We start from the raw sequence: 19,966 nt of genomic DNA, 5'->3' as shown, positions 1-19,966 counted from the left end.
GATGTCGAAACATCAAGGGCATGTGTCAAATCACTTACCAACATCCTGCAACTGAACTGATTCTAATAGTCTTATTTCTAAGAAAATAATTACAGTTGTCCCTCTGTAAAGCAATGGGATCTTCCATGTATGTGAGGTGGCTGCAGAGCAGCAAGTATTCTTCTATGCAATATACAAAACGTTGAAAACATATGTGATGATTTAAAGACTGTGTGAGATCACTAATCTGACCAAACAAGAGTGCAAAGCGCAGCAGTACATGTAAATGTTTACTGTGTGTGTTAGTGCTACAGCAGAGCATCAAACATGTCTGCATGGGATCTGAACGATGAAGTTTGCCTAACAACAGGTCTGTAAAATTTAAAACCTACATCTCAGCTCAAGAAGAGCTGGAATTCTCTTCCACTTGGTGAAGTATCTGGCCTGATTGCTGGTGGCTGCTGATCACTGCCATGTCATCATTCTAAATGCCATGAAACATCCCCGCAAATGTGTTAATTAGCTCCCGTTGCAAAGTGCTTAAGCCATAGAGCGAGGTTACTCACGTGATGTCTCTGCGCTGGTAGCAACCTTGAAGAAGGCAGGCGATCAGGTCACTGATAAACTCCACATCATCCCTGTGAAGAGCAGCTTCCAGTTCCTAATGAGCAGAAAGGAGAGAAAAAAAATCCCAACCATCAAACTAATTCCTTAGAATTTACTGCCAGCTGATCAGGACCGAAAAGACCCAAGCAGCCCCAAGTACCTGTACAGCTGCAGAGCATACACTGGGTAAGCTGACCTTCCCCTTCATTAAAAATACTGCTACTACTACCTCTTCATTGCAAGAGTTTATGGGAAGACCTTGAAAAGCTTTTACTGAATGTCACTCTCCAGCCAGAAGACTAATGCTTTTGTCTGGACACAGAAAAATAGAGTTCAGTAAGGTTGAGATACCACAGCCTAATAAGCAAGCCATGATTTCTGCCATGTTCAGCTGATGGGCAGGAATCAACAGTTTCATTCTCCTGCTTTGCTTTCCACTCGCTAAGGCTGATGAGTTCATTTAAAAGATGTGCTCAGAAAGCATGGCCCTAAAAGCCACTTACACAGAGAAGTAGCAGTTTCAGATAGATAGCCAGAAATGACTGAAAGCTGGCAAGCAAATGCCTCAAAGAAAAGTGGGCGTTTTGATTATTTAACTTATTTCTCTCTGGATTTGGGTCCCATCCCCCACCCCCCCCACCCCCCGTAAGACAGAAAGAAGGGATGGAGGGATGTCAGACCTCATAACCCCAAACCTCAACCCCTGATGGAGAGGTGGAGAATATCATGGCTTATTTCAGCACGATGGAATTCACATAAAGGTGTGATGCAGCAACTGATCCACAAAAAGGATAAATTTCTGAACTGTAGTTATTATGAATTTCACACATGTAAGAAACACCTGGTTTTCAGCTAGCAATTTCAAGCTTTGTTTTCAAAAATATTACTAGGTTAAATACAGTTTTATTTATATGCCAGAAAATCATTCACAGTAAGAAAAATCCACTTCCTATAAGGCTTATCATCAGTAGTATACAGCATTTAACAAGATTTAATATGGATAAACAACAGAGGCATAAGAAGCTATTCTTTCTGGGTTTCAGAGTAAATAATGGATTGAATACAAATTCCTACTTGAATGTTACTCAACAGACTGTTACACAAATGGCTAAGCTAATGGCTGCAGAATAAAGGTTAATGGTCAGAGAATAAAGGATAAATGTTTTGGCACTTACCCAATAAAGAAGAGAAAGTGCTTTTTTATTAGACCACAGTAACTGCAGTAATAAAATTATTGATAACAGATCGCAGATTAAATGCTGCTTGTAGTTTTTTAATGGAAATGTATTAATGGCATATTTTCATTATCAACACCGCTCTTATTTACCTCTTGTGCAACATCCAAAACATGCTTCACGAGTGGCAGCCTGACACCTGCCCTATGAAGAATGTACTAAACACATCTATTGTATGTGGAAACCCAAGACAAGGAAAGGGTGGTAGGCAGCCAGAGCTGGACATAGTGTCCCTGCCACAGGGCGAGGAAGAGCCCCAAGAATCTCTGTTCTGGCCTCTAGATGACTACCCTGCTTAATGACAAGTTAATACAAAAACTGCAGTTGCTGCTTGCCATCCCTGGGAGAGAATGATATTATTGTTGTGTAAATAGTAATCATGTTATATAAATACATAGCAGTTACCGAGTGAATTCACTTGATAAGCAATCAGTATTTTGGAGGTGCTGACTGACTTTGTTTTGTAAGTTACTTTACTGGACATCCACCTTCTAACAAAAAATATACGAGATGGGAGACAAAAAAACCCCAAAGTATGCAATATGCTACAACATCCCAGGTGTGCTACCAGAGTAAACTTGCAGCTTGTGAAAAACGACATGTTAGGACCCAGAATAAATGGCAGAGGGAAAGTAAGTCTCCGGACGTTCCCCCCCACCATTCAGCCTCTCCCTCATCCACATACAGTTGTGCACTGAAGCTGTCTGTCAGCAGCCTGCCTCTGCTAGGATGTGGCAGCCTTTTGTGTGAAGGGATATTTGAAGTGCTTCCCGTGAGCCTTTTCAGCTGCTGTTTGACTAAACACTCCTTAAGCAGTGGCCACAACAGGCTCAGATAGCCCCTATCTGCAGCCATTGTTTTCCAGGCCCAGGAGTGACCTTTACATTTTTGGAGCCAACAGGTCACCCCGGGAGCTGGGGGACATTCCTCAGGCACTGGGCAAGGTGCTGTCTCCTGGGCAGGGACCCACCAGCCTTCCCCAAAGCATGTGGCCAGGTAGTTTCTCCCCTTCTCTTGCTGACTTTCCTCTCTCTCAGATGGGTGTCCCTTGTCCTTGCCTTCACAGCAGGTGCAGCACTGATTTGGAGATCTGACCCCGTCGCAGACAGACTTTGTGGCCGCTGGCTAACAGGAGCACTGGGCACGCAGACTGACACAGGGCTGGGTGCAGAGTCCCAGTGACACGCTGTGCTCTGGGGCTCTGGCACAAGTCAGGGTTAGCCAGCACACACGTAGCACCAGGCTAATGAAGGTCCACAATTAGCAGGCATGAAGCTGTTGGTGCTTCTGCAGCAAGGCGCTTAAACCGTGCTCCCCAATGCCACGGGTGCTGCCCGTAGACCACTGTGGTCCTCTGGTCCCTGCCGACAGTCACACCTGGTGCCAGTGGGTTATGGTAAAGGCACAGTCCAAATACTACTGTGATTACTTGTCTTGGAAAAAAAAGACATTGACATTGTTCTGTAAAGTTTTTGTCTACTTTTTTTTCTGTCAGTGCTTGCAATAGGGCAAGAGCAGTGAGAGGTGCTTTAATTTCCTAGGGCTGGGTCCACCGGCACTGTTTCATCAAACGTCACAATTTTCTGTCCAGCTGGAATCTCCAGCTTTCTGCCCCAGAACACCTAAATCCTGGACTTTTTCCACACACCCAGGGTGTTGTGAGAACACTAGGGACCAGGAGGATGCAATGCAAATCTTAACATCTCAGGACCACTAACAAAGAGTTGGGGTCCTCTTGGGTTTTTACCTAATGTTTCAGCCCATGCTTTGCAGGAGGAAGAATAAACCTTGTTTTTCTAGCCCTCCCCTCTAACAAGGGACAGCCAGCAAAGTGGCATAATGCTGGAGCAGCACATCTGAGCAGAGATGGCTGAAGTGATGCCAGGGACTCCCAGGAGAAAGAGGCCACCAACCCCACCCTGGTCCTCAGGGCAAACCCTGCCTTGGGCACCTGACCCTACGCTCCTCTGGGCTGGCCCAGGGCAAGCGGCTGGGCTTCCTCCTCACCACCATCCTCCCCACGCCTCAAACTCTTTTGTTTGTCCCCTTTTCTCTTTGAGCACTGAGCTGTGAGCACAGAAATCTGAACCTTGCCAAAATGCTTTGGGGACGGCACAGAAAGGAAACAGAAGAGGCAGCAAATCAGCAGAGGAAGGGGGGGACGGACACATCTCCTCCTCTAGCTGGAGAGCAACAGAGAGGAGAAAAGCAGGATTCTCCCCCTCTCCAGCTGGCGTCACACCTCATTAGGGAAAAGCCTGTTTAACATCTTTCCCTCCCCCCAGCCCGGGACTAAATCCCCCCAGAGTCAGGCAAGGGCTGTCGGGAAGAGGCAGCCGCTGGAGCAAGGGCGACCACCTCGCCCGGGAGAAGCGCTGGCCTGAAGCAGGTTAGCCGGAGCGGGCGAGAGGGCACCAAGCCATCCCGCCCCGCTCCCTGGGACAATAGCTGGCAGGGGTGGGCTGGGGGTGAAGGGTCTGTGCCTGCACGTCCCACGCCAGGCATGGTTCACCCCACCAGTATGCTGCTGGCCAAAGGTTGAGTCAGAAACAAACGCTGCTCCCCCAGAGCTGCTGTGAGCATGCATTAAACCCCCGTATCACCCGCGTTTTGTTGCAATTGCTGCTTCTTCTCTGATCTTGACAGCATGCAAGTGCTGCGGCCTCTGGATGTGTGGTGACCCAAGCCCCACGCTGCCCAAAGTATACTCCTTCTTGGTATCTGCCCAGATTTTTGAGAGGGAGGACAGTCAACTACCCAGGTAAAAGTAAACAAATGAGTCCACAACTGTGACAGCAGTGACACCACTGTCACCGACGCAAGCGCAGACGTGATGGCGGGGCTGCTGCATGTGCTGGCTTTTTGAACTACAGAGAGCAGCTGGCCAGCCTCCAGCTCCTAGCAAGCTGTCTGCTTGGCAGGATGTGTCACAAATTTTGGGGCCCTCATTTCAAAGAAAGGCTCCTCCAAAACCGCAGGAAGCCCAGCACATGCAAGAGCCTGGTGTGAGCAGGCTGGGCGCTGAGGTACAGGACTGCAGTTTAAAGGCTTCCTCCTCTGTGCTGGAGCTGAATCATCTATAACCAAATCTGATGGACATAACCAGTTTAAGCACAGCTAAGCCTCGTCCAAGTTAGCCATCAGTTTAAAAACCCCAATCTCTTCAGCTCTATTTCCATACTGCTGCCATTATCAGCTTTCCATTGCAATGCTCCCAAGTGACTCAACAGGCTTTTGCAGAGGCTTTAGGAGATCACCAAAAGCTACCAGTGGGCTGAGCCAGCCCCAACCCATGTGCTGAAATTCCAACACCATCACCGAATCAAGCCAGGACATTCTTTTCCCATCACAGATAACTAATGACTACAGGTACCCGAGCAAGACTCTGGCAAATTCGTGCAAGAGAGTACAGTTACTGGGATTGGTCAGGAAGGTGGGAAGTCAATTGCAGGTCTGAAATGCTTCCAACAAGCACCATTTATCCCTGCGTTGTATGATGCCGGTGTGCGTGCTTCACATCTCTGGCTAGTAGCTCCTGCTCTCCTCCCCACCAAAGAGCCAGCCACCCCAGGAGGATGCAGGGACTTGGGGAGGGACCACTGCTCCCCCCAACATGTCCCAGAGAGGAAAGCGTGGCACCCACCTTTCAGCTGAAGAACACACCCAGGTGAGTCATGAAAAGCAGCAGCAGGCCAGTGCAATGAATAGCGGGACACAGTCCCGAAGCTGATGTGACAGTATCCAGCTGCACCACCAGCCAGTTCCTCTGCCAGCTCTCACAAGTCAGCTTGTTGGTCTGCTGGTACACTCAGCCCCTAGAACATACTCGGCACGCCTGAAAAAAACATGCCCCCACCCAGCAGCTAGAGTGCTTCCTGCAGCCCAGTGCCACGCTCTCCCTGCTCGTGATTGCTTCCATCACATGGGAATAGTTTTCAAGAGTGCCCTGCTCTGCTTGACGAGCCAGGAGGGTATTGTGGGGAGTTAGGGCTATTCCTAGGGCCACAATACCCTAAAAGAGCAAACAGCAGTGGGTTTAGATGGTTGCCATAAAGTCAGAAAGAAGTTACAGCTCCTGATCTAGATGGATTCTTCCAGCCACATTATTTTAATTTTAAGCAGCTAGTTGCAGACACCAGCCATTATCCAAGCCCGCAGCTGGACACATCTCTCCCAGCTTCCCCACAGTCCTGCAGGAGCCTGCATGCTGCCCTCTCTACAAGATGCTCCAGGGCCTTACGGCTTCCTGAGCCAAAAGGGCCTCTGACTCCTCCACTCCACCCTTCCACTGCAATGAAAGTGGGCGCTCAATGCCCTGTGCTCCTGGCAGAGGGGACCAAGTCAGCAGCTCTCCTCAAGGAAACATCATCATCTTCACCTTGAGGCCTGGGGACCACAAACTCAGGGGGAGCTAAGCTGGCCTTCTACGGTATGGCTTCAGGGGTGCGAGAAGAGGTTTAGTGACACCCAGCACCACAGTGGTCCCAGCTCTTCTCTGAGCCACCAGACTGGTGTATGTGAGGGCAAAAGATGAAGAACACTCCCCTGACTGAGCAGAAAAGCTACCCTGCCAGAAGAGGACTATCATTTGGGGAGGGGTGAAAAAAGCAAGAGCAGCTAAGGTATTCCCTTTCCCATTTCTTCAGGTCCCCCCTTAATGTCTGTCAGTGCCTTCTGAGGTCCCTACCTACCTCGACTTTCTGTGTGCAGACTGAAGGCTATTTCAAGCATGTTTTAAATAGGGGCATAATGTTACTCCAGGACTAAACAGAGGTGTGAGATGACAGCTTTGTATGAGCAAGATGGTTATAAACAGAAAGTCAGGGAGAATTTATCGTATTGCCTCCACATTGCACTTGTTTGCAAAGAACAAACCCCACGTGCTCCCCGCCGTGCGACGGGTAACATCAGCCTCCTCTCCTGCAGCAGCTCCCTTCAGCTACCAAAGGAGATGAACAAACACTGAACTCTGCTCAGTTCAGCCCAAGTAGGTTTGAAAATGCAAACTCTTCCCAATGCCCATGGACATTTTCGGTCAGGTTAGAATCTTCCAAAGCTTGGTTTATAGGCATACTCCGGTTTTGTCCCCCTTTAGCCTCTCTATCAGGATGCTTACAAATCTGAGACCACCATGCTATCTATTTACCACTTATCCCACCTACCAGAACAGTTGTGGCTTCTTGTTCTTCATCCACGTTAACCTGCTGCCTGATCTCTCCTTTGGGACAGGGACCCTCCCCTGTTTGCACAGCATGCCGCCACTTGCTCTCCAACTGCAATTCTTCACTGCTACATAATACAAACAAATACAAGCCGCTCACACTGGGTGGCTAAAAAGAGATTTCAGACGGCTCAATCCAGTCTCCCTCCCGTCCCAAAGTTTCGGTCTCCTCCTAGCTTGTCTTGCCTGCAGTGGAAGTGATTTGGGACAGGAACTACATTCGTTATGAATTTTACGCATTGTCAGCACTTAAAAGATGTAAAACTGCTACTTGTTGCATTTCCTCCCCCTGCAAAGCACCCTTCAAGATGGACAGGGTATATATGAAACTCTGAAGTAACAAGTGATTAATTTCTGATTAATAGTTAGACATTACTACTTTATGCCTCTAGAGAACCTTTCATCCTAGAGCATCAAAGCATTGAAAGAATATTCAGTAAAGCCTTGTAGCACCTGAGAAGGGAGGGGATGCACACACCCACATGCAAAGCAATTTTACAGATGGAGGAACTAACGCAAACCCAAGCACCCTTACCAGGGCCATGCTTCACTCAGTGGCGAGGCTGAGAGAAGCCGTAAGGCTTGACACTTGATGACACTGCAGTCATTCTTTTTCAGCAGTTTTATTAACAGCCAAAGCATTTGGAGATCATGCTATCTCCCTCCAAATGATCATTTCTCCCTTTCAAAATAATCCCCTCTTCCTTCAGACCACATAATTTACACCGTTTACCATAAGCCAGTTATGCTGGCTGAGGGGCAAGCATCGCACTGGGCACTGAGCTGGCTTTACATGGGAGAGGGACAGAAATTTCAGGTTCAGTATAACCAATGGTCTCCAGCCTCTGGTTTGCAGACGTCTTGCAGACCCTGTGGAAGACTTCCAAGAGGCCTGCAAAGGGCAATTAAGAAAAGCAAGCTTAACACCAGTCTGCTTAAATTTCTAATCAGGGGTCTACGCCTTTACGGGAAAAGTACTGGGGTCATGCCCTTAAGAAAACCCCAGACCACAACACCCCCAACAAAGTGGCTGACCACTATTGCCCAAGCCACAAGTTCAACTCCTCTAGCTGAAAATAACCTACATACACAAGGTGAGAGGAAACACAATCCGCTTGAATTGTATCTTTTGCCTCACCCTCAGAAAGATACTATTTATCATCACCTAGAACCGACCTCGCCCAGTAGCTGCGCTTGTACGAAGTATCAGATGCATTCAAATCATTAAACTACTTGTAGATTATGCTGGTTTAGGCTTTTGGATTTTTTTCTGGGAAGACAGGTTGAGAAAAGTGGTGAGCAGACAGCTAGAGACAGGGACCATTCTGAAGCTAACCCATAATACCATATAGATTACATATTGTTAAGCTCTCACAGTCCCATGCCAGTAGTACCTTGCCGGTAAAACCAAAACAAAACAATCCCAAACTCCTTCTCTCCACAAATGCTGGATACAGCATTCCCATTTGTGGGCTAAGTACTACCAGCAGCCGAAGACTAAAAACTATAGCAGCTGTTTTACACAGCAACTTGGGTGAACACAGTCACATTGGTGGGGAAGAGCATCGGCCCAGCTCTACCTGTTCTTGATGTTGTTTCTGGAAACAACATCACCGGGTTAGCTATGGTCCCTCCCCAGACGATTCAGCTGCATGATAAATAAAGAACAGCTGATCCTGCCGTGTCACCATCTCCTGCGGTAAGAGGCTTCCTGGGTACCTAGTGGGAGTTCTGCTAAGCTTTTAAGCCCATTGGCAACGTGGGGAACAGTCTGTAGCTCCAAAGCCAAGAGGCTCGAAGTAATAATCCGATTTCAAAGCTCCTCCTCCTCTCCAGCCAAAGGCAGCAAGGGAGGATGAGATCAGACTGTAGATGCTCTTCATTTTAGGTCTGGCCATTGCACTCATGCTCATCTGCTCAGCATGAGCATGGGGAAGGGAAAGGATGAGTGCCAAAATCTGGAATGGATTGCTTGGCTAAAGTTTCTGCAAAGATTTAAGACTTACTGGGAAAACAATTTTTAAGGGGGTTTTTGCTGCTCTTGATATAGCCCTACTGGCCCCATCCAAGCCAACCTCCACTTTTCTAGTTCATGCACCGGCTGCAGCTCCAGGGGATTTACTCACTGCCATCGTGCACTACTGAGGCACCATGGCATTCAAGCTATGCGGCTGGTTTGCACTCCTGCCACCAAACTTCTGTCACAGCAACAGAGTGGTGCTCTGGCATTTACATCACTGCCCCCTCCAGGATGTTATTAGCTGACAGTTGATAAGCAAGCTAGGAGAAAACTATCTTCACAGGAGTCAAAATGAACAAAAAGCCCAGATTGCTCCTTAAGGATTCAGGTGATTCCCTTACAACCCTTCTGCCCTCCAAACAAAGCTGACAACCTGGCTTTTGAATGGGGGAAGAAAGATCCCTGGTCACCCTTGCCTGAAAAAGCAGGATGAAACGGTAAAATACATTAAGATAGAAAAGGCTGTAAAGCCTTGCTTTTTCCCTTTAATCTGATCTCCACAGCCAGCCATTCTTCTGCCTCCCCTTTGGATGCCCCGCGGAGTGCAGCCCACAGCATACCCACCACAAACAAACCCTGGCTGGTAGCTCAGCGGGGTGATAGGCCTTAAAGTGCTGTCGGCACTAAAAACTGCTCCTTCTCGCTCTGGGTCAGACAAAAGAGAAGCCACCGAGAGAGCCCGCAGCCACACACAGGTACCCCGCAGGTTTCTACCACCAAGCGTGGCCAAGATGAATGGTGGGTGAATTCCACCACAGTGCTACAGTGAAATCCAAGTTTCAGTACTTTTTTTCCCCCTATTGATTCAGCAAAGAAGAATTTGCAAAAGTATGAAATAGCTGCCTACCAGTATCAACCCTTATGATGCAGCCAGCCAGCTACTCAGATGTGTATGCTGCCTGTCTGCAACAGGCTTGGTCTCAAGTCTGAAAATAAGTTTTAAGAATGCACATCTATTCCATGGCGTAACAGTTTGTAGAATCATAACTAACAGGTCTCTTTCAAACTCCTAGATAACTGCCTGCACTACTCTGGAGAACCAAAAGCATTACCTTTCTTATCTATCACACTCGCTGAGGTTATTCCAAACTTACACAGTCCAGACATACTTCAACACACAAATTAATGAGTTTTATATATTTTTTTAAATTATTATAACAAACACAGATGCTACCACCCTAATGAGACATATATGCATTACGGGATAGGCTTGTCATAGAATATGGTGTTTCAAGCCTGTTAAATACTGTAACGTGAGTCAGTTCCTTACACAGCCCCAGCTTTGTAATGCACATCACCATGGGGTCTAATGTCAAAATAAATTGTTTTTGTTCCCTCTTCCAGTACTCACAATGTACCTTCAGCCCTGTCCAAAAAAAACCCCTGTATTTCATCGGATATGTGGAAAAGTCCCCCAGAGGCAGCATCTTCCACAGGATGCTAGTAAAAACTCAGACAGGACCCAACAGGATTGTCTGGTAACAGCTCTCAGGGCTGGGAGCAGCCGGGAGATGAGCTAGGAGCCCCATGGAAATTCCCGTTCCCTTCCCTGCAGCTGGGGAAAGGCCAGGGGGAGAAGGGTCTGCTCAGAAAAACAAAACAAAAAGCTGGCAGTCCCAGGGGGTTTAGGCTGAGTAAAGGATAAAATCTCAGGAGCTGCTTCTTGCAACACACTGTGAGTAATTCCATGTTCACACAAGTGTCATGGTGCAACTGTCCTAAGGCCTCTCAGCCAGAGGTGGCCACGAACCACCCCTCCACCCGCGTCTGGAAAGAGCTCAGCTCACACATGTTTGCCAAGGGAAATAATACAGAGCCCTTCATGTGCTTAGGAGACAGATGCTCCGTGTTTGACTCCACATCTGGCAATGCTGCTCCATAAAAAAGGTGATGGAGTGCTTGTAGCTCTCCTTCCAGAGCGCAGGATTAACATCTTCTTCAACACATACGCCATACAGGAATTCTTCTCTAGCTTAATTTAATGTCGTCTTTATAAGCCAATAAATTTGCAGATTGCTACAAACACTTGGCTATTTATGCAATAATAGTTACATCTGTCACAAATGCTGAATTATTATTAATGTTAATTACCTTTATTATTATGTTCATAAATATTAATGCTAACTGCACTCTTAAAACACATATTATAAACAGCATTGTAATTTGAGGGAAGCGCAGTAAACTATTGCCCAGACACAGAGGAAACCAGGTCTACTGCTATAACACTTACTCTACAGACATTAGTTGGAGTACCTTTTTCCCCTAAATTCTTTCCTGCCATCCAGAATAAGAAAAAAAGAAAAAACCCAGACCTGTTTCCCTACATTTAAAAAAACCCACAAAGGTTTGTTACATCTTGTAAACTGTAATAGCCAGCTTTGTTACTGCAATTCAGCATAGAAGTGATGACACTGGATTATCCAAAGATCCACACAAAATGCTTTGGTTGGATGAAATAGCTGATCTGCCTGAAGTGGGGAAAAAAAAATCCATGGTAACAGATAATTATATAACCAGCTTGTAAAACTGTTATTAGTAGAGCAAGGGATCAGGAAAGCTCTGGCTTTTATTCTCACTTCACGCACTCAGTGATGAAAGCTAAACCTCTGTCTGTCTCCCTCTCCTCACCCACCCAAAAGTTAGATAATCTTTAGCCAACTCTGTAAAACACTTTGAGTAAAACACCACTCACAAAACATCTTTGAGTAAAAGCAAGGCTGAGATTAACGTACTGCTACTTCTCTAACATTCAGATGCTGTGTTCTACCTTGATAACAGAAGAAAACTGGAAAAAAATTCCCTCTGCCATTCAGATAAGGTAGCTTAAGGACCTGGGGGTAAACTCTAAAGTTCAACATTTTAGTTTGAAAGGACATTTCCAGTCATTGGCTACTGGAATTCAGATCTTCCGATCTTCACTAAGTGATAAAACGCAATAAAAAAGAGCTTTGCCAGAAGGTGTCTCTCTCAAGGAAGGAGTGGGAACATTAGCCATTCTGTATATTAACTATGCATAGCAAAAAACCACACATGGACCTTGTTCTCAGTTACCCACAACTGAATGTCTCGGGAAATCTTTCCTCAGGAGTACAGCTTTGCGCCTCCTTTCTCAGGAATGACAGAGGCGAATCCAAGCAGGAGAAAAATTAAACTGGTGGCAACAGACCTTGAAGGTCTGACAGTGACCTGCAGCACTAAGGTCTTCGAAACTGCTTTCATTTGCCACAACATAAATTAGATTCCTCACTAGGTACAGCACCAGGGTTAATGGGAGCTTTATAAAGCCTTCTTTGAACATACAGATTATCCTTTTCAAAAAAGACTAATCTTGTGATTTAAAGTACAGTACTGGGAGCCAGGAAACCTATTCCCAGCTCTGTCAGGCTAGGTGACTTCAGGCAACCCACTTGTCTGTTCTCTGCTCTTTTTCAATACACACAAAATAGAGACAAATGCCTACATTTCCCATGAAGCTTAATGCTTGCAAGACAACAAGGACCAGCAGAGGATGGCAGGCCTTTTTATAGACAGGCTTGCTCAAACCTCTCCAAACACTAAGTCCCACAGATAGCAGCAAGGACACCTGCACTGGGCACTTCACACAGGCAAGAAGCCTGAATTACAACACTACCAATTACATTTTTTTCAGTAGTGAAGGAAATGTTTCATCCCGTCCAGCACTTCTGTCCAAAGCAGGTGCTTAAAAGGAGCAAAACTAAGGAACTAAGAAAAATTCAAGTTTAGGGAAAGCCATGCTGGTTAAGCAACTCCCAAAGAACAGCCTTCCTCTGCAGGATCTGATTTCACTGCAAGAATGTTAAAACCAACTTAAAGACAACAAAGTAAATTAGATTTAAAAATAATAGTTAAGTATTTCAAAGGTAAAACACAGAAATCTAGCAAAAGTGCAAGACGACACAGAACATACAGTGCTGAGAACAAGGACCACTACTTTCCTTTGAAGAACAAATTCATCCTAGACATCTCCACTTTGAAAACCAATACTGGCTTAAGAGTCTCCTCTCAGAAGGTGCCTGCCAAGCCTCCCAAACCATCAGTTACATACTCTTCATGTTTTAGTTTCCATACATTGATCTCCTTCAAACTTTTAAATAAAATGCATATAAAACATTTGGGTATAATACAATCCTATGATTTCCAAACCTCCTTATAAGAGGGCACGCGAGCCTTACTTGTGCTATGCCCTACACATGCCAAAGACGCACATCTTTCAAGACTGAGCACAGCTCTCTTCTGTACACCCCAGTATTTTGATCAATGCATGCACATGCTGCTACTGTTCTGAAACACCTACTTGCCCATAAGCACAGATGACTCTGACCTGGTCACTCCCAGAGGGCTCAATCCCACTGTGCTAACGGGTGGTAACATTTCCCATGACTCAGCCTCACTGATAAAGCTTTAGCAAGAGGAGTTCCAACGACTGTTTCCCAACTCATTCCCTTCCAGCACATAGAAATTTCAGGAAGTCATTTTAACCCAATAACCTCCATGTCACTTCCACCCAGTCAAAATAGAAGAAGAAAAAGCAAACAAAAAAAATCACATCCTACTCTGCAGACTACAAAATTTGCTCATTCCAGGGTTTCTTGCACAGAAGAAAGTTATCCAACCACAAACACCATAATGTCACTTTCTTTTCCTCCAAAATAAATTCTGATGTTGAAAAATTTCCACCTACGCATTTACTGTGGGCAGCTTCGGTCAACACAGGAGCACATCCACAGCCAGCAATCAAGGAACAGCACGCAGGACTACCTCTGTATTGGTTTCCAGCTGGAGTGCAAAGTTAGGAATTTGCTTTCCCCCACACACCCCCAATTTGACCACTGATCTGAGAAGGAAGAAAAAAAAAACCTGCCAAAATGCCCAGACTCACTTCTGTATAAACTGAGGTATCATAATTATTTTTCAGATGAAAAGCAAATGATTATATTTTCCTAATAGCACTTGGCAAGAGAGCTAGAGCAGTTTGATCCGTTGCTATTCATTCCTTCGAACACACATCCAACCTTTCAGTCTGTGCTTATTGGCTATATGGAAGGTAAAGCAGCAAGGAGCACTGAAGGATTAATTCTCACAATAGCGGGAAGCAGGATGCCAGCTCGTGAGGGGGTGGGGGTGACTGGGGGAAAAAGATGAGCGTGTAGGCTTCAACCCTGGTCTTTGGACTTCCTTGCTGTGATTTCATCTTCTGCCTAAAGCTACCTTAAAAGGGAGCTACCATGGAAAGGGTGCCCCGATGGCTTAAATGTAAGAAGTGTTACGAGAATTTTGTTTTAAAACTGCAAAGATGATGAGGAGGGACTATATATGTGAGATAGATGCGAGGCACGGCTCAGCAGGGAAGGGAATAGCTAAGGCACAAACAGTTCATACGCTGTTGGGAGTCACACAGTAGCTGAATAGATTTATGATTCAGATGTTTTAGTGTTGGTTATCAGCGATTAGCTCAAACTCTTAGAAAAACAGAGAGGGAGAAAGATTAAGCTTTTGTCAGCTCTGGCCCTCATCCTTCCTTTGCCTGGCAGCAGGGGTTACTGATTGTTTCTGTCCCTTTTTTAACATCAGAATGGCTTGGAGCCACATTCATTACAGAAGCAGATCACACTGCCAATACAATCATAAGCATTAGATTCAACAGCTAATCATTTAAGTGCAACATAATTTATTTAGGAACATCCTATGCAAGTATATTTGTAAGATTTGGTTATATGGGAACTTTTAAGCGTGGGGGGGTTCCGACCACAGAGATCCTTTAGGACACAGGGCTGACAAAGAGGGACCGGTTTTGCTAACTTTATCTTCAATCTCTGTATAAGCCTAGTAACATTTACACAAGAGGACTTCATGCATGCATCCTGATGGCATTTTACTTCACAACAACTATGTGGACTTCTCACAGATAAGCTAAGTGACTTGCCCAAGATCACACAGGAAGCCCAAATGCAGAGCACTAAACCTGAGCCTAACAACTCTCAGACTAGACCTCTGACCATTACAGCATTAATCCATTTCTAATTTAGTTTAACAACTTAACGCTCAGCTAACAGATTTATTCCAACCCACTATTACATGGTGTGGAGCTATATATTAGAGAAAGAGATTTGGACTTTTCTGTGAATCACAACTCTACAGGTAAATGCAATGATGTGACCTTAAGGACAGAGCCATCCTCAGCACCTCCACAACCAGGTGACCTGAAATGCTGCTGACCTGCCAAACCACACTGCAGCGAGACTCTGTGGTTGTGGAGGACAGAAGAAGGACGCTGATCCTGCCTCACTGCATCTGCAGAATGATGTGCATCCCCAGCTCCGACCAAGGTCCAAAGTCCATACAGAAGTAACTGAACACAATTCCCAGTTTTTTAAATGGTTGGAGCCCGTAACAGCCCCTTTTTGTTGAAACTGTAACAGACTCTACACTTTCAGGGGAGAAAGAGCAAATCAGGGTAAGTTAATAATCTGTAACGGTGATATAGCAACTATAGGTTATACTGCTATAAAACAGAGTTCCCCTATATTCCCTTGGTTGTGGTTAAAACAGACAGCAGTACTAGGACTTGCACAGAAAGGAACCCAACGGCAGATTCCTCTCTTACAGATCCAGCCAGGACCACTCATCCAGGACAACAGTGGACTAACACTTACATGCTGACCCAGCGTACAGTGTAAGCAGCAAACATGACGTGCTCGGTCCCTCTCCAACCCTGTGTGTGTGTGTGTCCATCTGTATACTATCCAACACATCTGGAAAGCAAACAGGCTGCACATCTGCACATCAGTGGTGCAGCGGGTCCAACACTGAGAGGGAACATCAGGCTTATTATGCTGAAGTTACACAGATCATCTGAGTGATTTCTATCCAAAAGCTCCCAGACAGGAACAGAGGAGGCCCCAGACTTCCCTGAACTGCTTCTTAAAGTCTTGCAGTGCTGCTTTCCTTGAGATGCTGCGCATGGTGCGAGCAGATTAAACTCTATTAATGTACGACACTTTTAAACAGTGCAAACTAGAAGTAAAGTTGGAATTAACCAGACTGGTGTAAAATTATACCTTAATGCACACAGGAACCAGATTAGAAGACAGATGGCGGCGAGGAAAAGGAGAAAGAAGAGTGGATTGGATATACATATGTGGATTTACATTCTGTGAGCTTGGCACACATCTTAGAGGCATTTTTTATTTCCAGCATAATAGAAAGTTGCCTGACAGTGCTGGTACACTAGATAAGGGGAAAAAAGAGCAGATGCTTTGAAGGGCTTTGTAGTATGAATCGTCAGTGGGAATTTAGAGATCAAGGTGGGTAGGAGCACTGGAGGAAGGAAGCTCTTTCTGATATGGTGGAAGCATAAAAAGGGAGAAGCAAGAGGAAAAGGGAAATTCTGGTGAAGCAACAGTAACTGTCAGGGTCCAGATCATAAGCAAAAGTGCACGGGGAAAAGCTCAGCAGAGATGCAGCTAGGGCAGCAGCATGCAGAACCCTGAAAGTAGAAGTAATACAGTGGAAGCTGTCAAAAAAGAATTAATATTAGTAAACATGTCAAGGAAAGGGACGTAAATCATTGTATCTCCTTATAAATGCACAATGAGTCTACACCTTCAACACTATATGCAGTTCTGGTCCCACTTTTGGGGGGGTGGGGGTGGGAAAGAACTGAAAAGCTGGAGCAGGGCAACAACAGGGATTAAACACATGAAACAGCTTCTGCAGGAAAAACAATTATGCAAAGCAACAAAGACTAACCCCAGAAATGTATGAAGAATGAGTGCTTGTAGCCCATTCTGAAAAAAGGACAGGCATCAAATGAAATTATCAGGATAAAAACAAACAAAAGGAGACTCTTACTTGCACAAGGAATAATTCATCTGCCTGTCTCTTTGTCGTGGAATATTATGGATGCTAAAAGTGTACACAGGTTCACAGAAGAAACAAGCAAATTCACAGAAGGGGTGTGTTGGGTGTGTGTGCGTGTGTGTGTGAATTTATCAAGGGCTGTTAAATATAAAACAAAGTTTCTGAACTACAAATACGAGCCAGAGGCTGGGAGCACAGTCTAGGGAAGTATCATTGCTCGATTCGATTACCCTGTTCTGACACTCTTCCCTGGGTATCCGCTGTACAACAAGAGACAGGATGCTGGGCTAGAAGGACCTTTGATCTAACCCTGTACATCCATTTTTGTGTACAAGGCAGAAAAGGGTTTGTATTCCACAATGAATCAGGCTGGGGATAGTAAAATTCCAACAGGAAAAAACGTGACTTAGATGGCAAACGCAGAAAACACTGGTTGCCTAGAGCTGAATTTCACAGAGGAGGGAAAAATGTAAGGGTCCTTAAAAAAATAATAAATAAATATCTTGTTACATCATTAAAATGGAGGCCAAAGACGAAACTTTTAACAGCCAAGTATGTGTACGAATACGCAAAACTGTATTTCAGACATAAGAGAAAATAGAGACTTGATTTCACACGACTTGGGGTGTAAAAAAGCAGGCAAAAAAAAAGGCAATAAAAGAACAGTATTGAAGAAGACTCCCAACATGTAAAAACTCCATTCTCCTCCAATGCCTCAAGCTATAAGCAGGGGCAAGAGAAAAGAGATGAAAAATGCAGTTTGACATGCTCATTCAACTTCAAGAGACAAATCTGAGACGAGGCAGCGGAGACAATTGTGTCATTAAGGTACTGGACAGACACGGGGAGATCAGAGTTCATTTCCCAGCTGTGCCACAGACTTCCTTCACAATGTTGGGCATTTCACTTTGTTGTTCTATAAAACTGAAAAAATATTTTCTTAATGCACAGGAAAGCAGCAAGGCTGAATTCTTTAAACATCTGAGATGCACTGTGGTGCCTGAAGAAGCACAGTTAGGACAGCAAACTGCAAGCACTCGCATGCCAAGGACCATGTTCCGCAGGCTGCTGGGACCAGGTGCAGCACGGGATGGAACCACAGTGGCAGGGGAAATAATTCCATTGCAGGAAATCAGCTCAGGGGAATTAAACCTGATAAGGTATGAGGGGAAGAGGCTTCAAAGCCAGTCAAAATATAGCACACAGAAAGCATGTTTAAAGAGCCGAAAAGTTTGCAATGCCTCTGAAGAACAATGCTGCAAACTATAGGAAGGAATCAGCATGACACTACAAGGGTAGGAGATAAATAGGATGATTGGGTGTAACATGCCATTTCTGCAATATCTGAGTCTACTAAATCCAAGATGCACTTGAGTACTTAGAAATAAAGAAATAATGCTTAGCCTAACATTTTCAAGGCTTTCTACTGAAAATTTCTTCCACCCCTGTGAACAGGAATATAAACAAATCATTGGAATATTAACGATATCACTAAAGGAGATATGAACAGGATCTGACTTGGGATACCAGCACCAGTGCAAAGTCTACAAAAACAGCAGTATGTGCTGTTTAGATCCACTGAAATTTTACACTCAATTGCTTAAGATACACTAATACCTTAAAAACTTATCTAAAACTGAATATGAAATTACTGTTAAGTAGTAAAAGCTGAAGCTTCCTCTGACTTTTAATCAATCACTTAAATCACACTTAAAAACATCCAAACCAAATATTTGCCAAGAGGTGTAAAATGACTCCCAGACTGAACTGGCAAAGAGCACTGAAAAGCCCGGAATAGACCTTTACTGATAGGATAAATTGAGCCTTGACATGTGTGGAGCCCATCTGCGAGCAACGAACAGTATGCACTTCATTTCTGTTTATTCCCTTCACATGGATGTGAATTTCACAGGTAACTTTATAGCAACACTGTCAGGCTGGTGCCCAGCTCCCCTACCTGCGTCCCCCCCTCTGCTCACTCACAGGTCTGCAGCAGCTCCTGGGCATCACAGATGACCAGGCACAGGGAGGTTTTAGGATTTTTAATCCTAAATCCAGTTAGCCAGTTGAGTTTTCTTTGCCATGTTATTTTACAAGTGGATCATCCTTTCTCTGCCCATCTCGTAGTCACTCATGGCATTGCAGCACAGCGCATGGGAGGACAAGGCTGCTGTCAAGCACCTACCTACAACCCGAGCACAGTCCTTGGTTCACTGGGGAGCACTGAGCTGCCAGACAAAAACTTACTTTCCCTTGTCAATTTCTGAATAAAAGCCGTATGTAAGATGCTGAGATGTTGACTTCATAGAACCCCAGAGGACCCAAGGATCAGAAATCACCCAGGTCAGTTGGCTACCTGCAGTAAATCTGTTTTAGGTGCAAAGCATCTCATTTAACACAACTTAGTACTAAACTTCATCATCAAACCATTTTAGAAAGTTATAGTGCATTTTTAAATTCATTTTTTAAAACTAAAAGCACTTTAATATATGTCATAAGCACATAGTTTATTCTGTAAACAGGAAGAAAGTTACAATTTCGTAACTTAAAACATTAAAATGAATCCAAGTAAATGTACAGTAAAGCCGTAAATTGCTTAAACACATACAGAAGAAAATACTGAATTGAATGTAAAGACTGAATGTGGCTGCAAATCTCCAGATAGCAGCAAGAACTTTTACTAATATAAAAGGCAAAAAATATTAAAATCGTATTTAAACACTGATTTCTTGCTTGCTTGTTTTAATTAGAAAGTGAAAATCTCTGATTTTAACAAACCTGTTTAAGCTTCCCAATAGTCTGAAGGTAAGGTGGTGTCAACATACTCGGAAGACCTTTTCAAAGTGTGTCTCCAGAGGGAGAGGCTGGAGGGGCTACACAGGACAGGTCGGTACAGGAGGGCACTGCAGCCGCAGAGAGCTGAACCCTGCAGGAGCCCTTGATGGGCGCCAGTAACGAGCAGGCGCTGTAAAAACCCACTGATGCCTGGAGTCACATAAAATTAATTTAAATTGGAAACAAACT

The 19,966-nt window shown here is 44.9% G+C and overlaps 1 protein-coding gene across 3 annotated transcripts in view; it reads right to left on the bottom strand.

The window, feature by feature from the left end:
* LOC130150084 (chromatin remodeling regulator CECR2) overlaps positions 1-19,966 on the bottom strand; it is a 102,564-nt gene that overhangs the window by 51,596 nt on the left and 31,002 nt on the right. For all 3 annotated transcript variants that reach the window (XM_056340639.1, XM_056340640.1, XM_056340641.1), the window contains exon 2: positions 546-640. In XM_056340639.1, the coding sequence (XP_056196614.1) occupies positions 546-640 (95 nt within the window). The remainder of the gene's footprint in view (positions 1-545; positions 641-19,966) is intronic.

Source organism: Falco biarmicus, chromosome 5, assembly GCF_023638135.1.
Source record: "Falco biarmicus isolate bFalBia1 chromosome 5, bFalBia1.pri, whole genome shotgun sequence".
Taxonomy (NCBI): domain Eukaryota; kingdom Metazoa; phylum Chordata; class Aves; order Falconiformes; family Falconidae; genus Falco; species Falco biarmicus.
The sequence above is the reverse complement of the archived record's forward strand: the minus strand, read 5'-3'. Positions and strand labels throughout refer to the sequence as shown.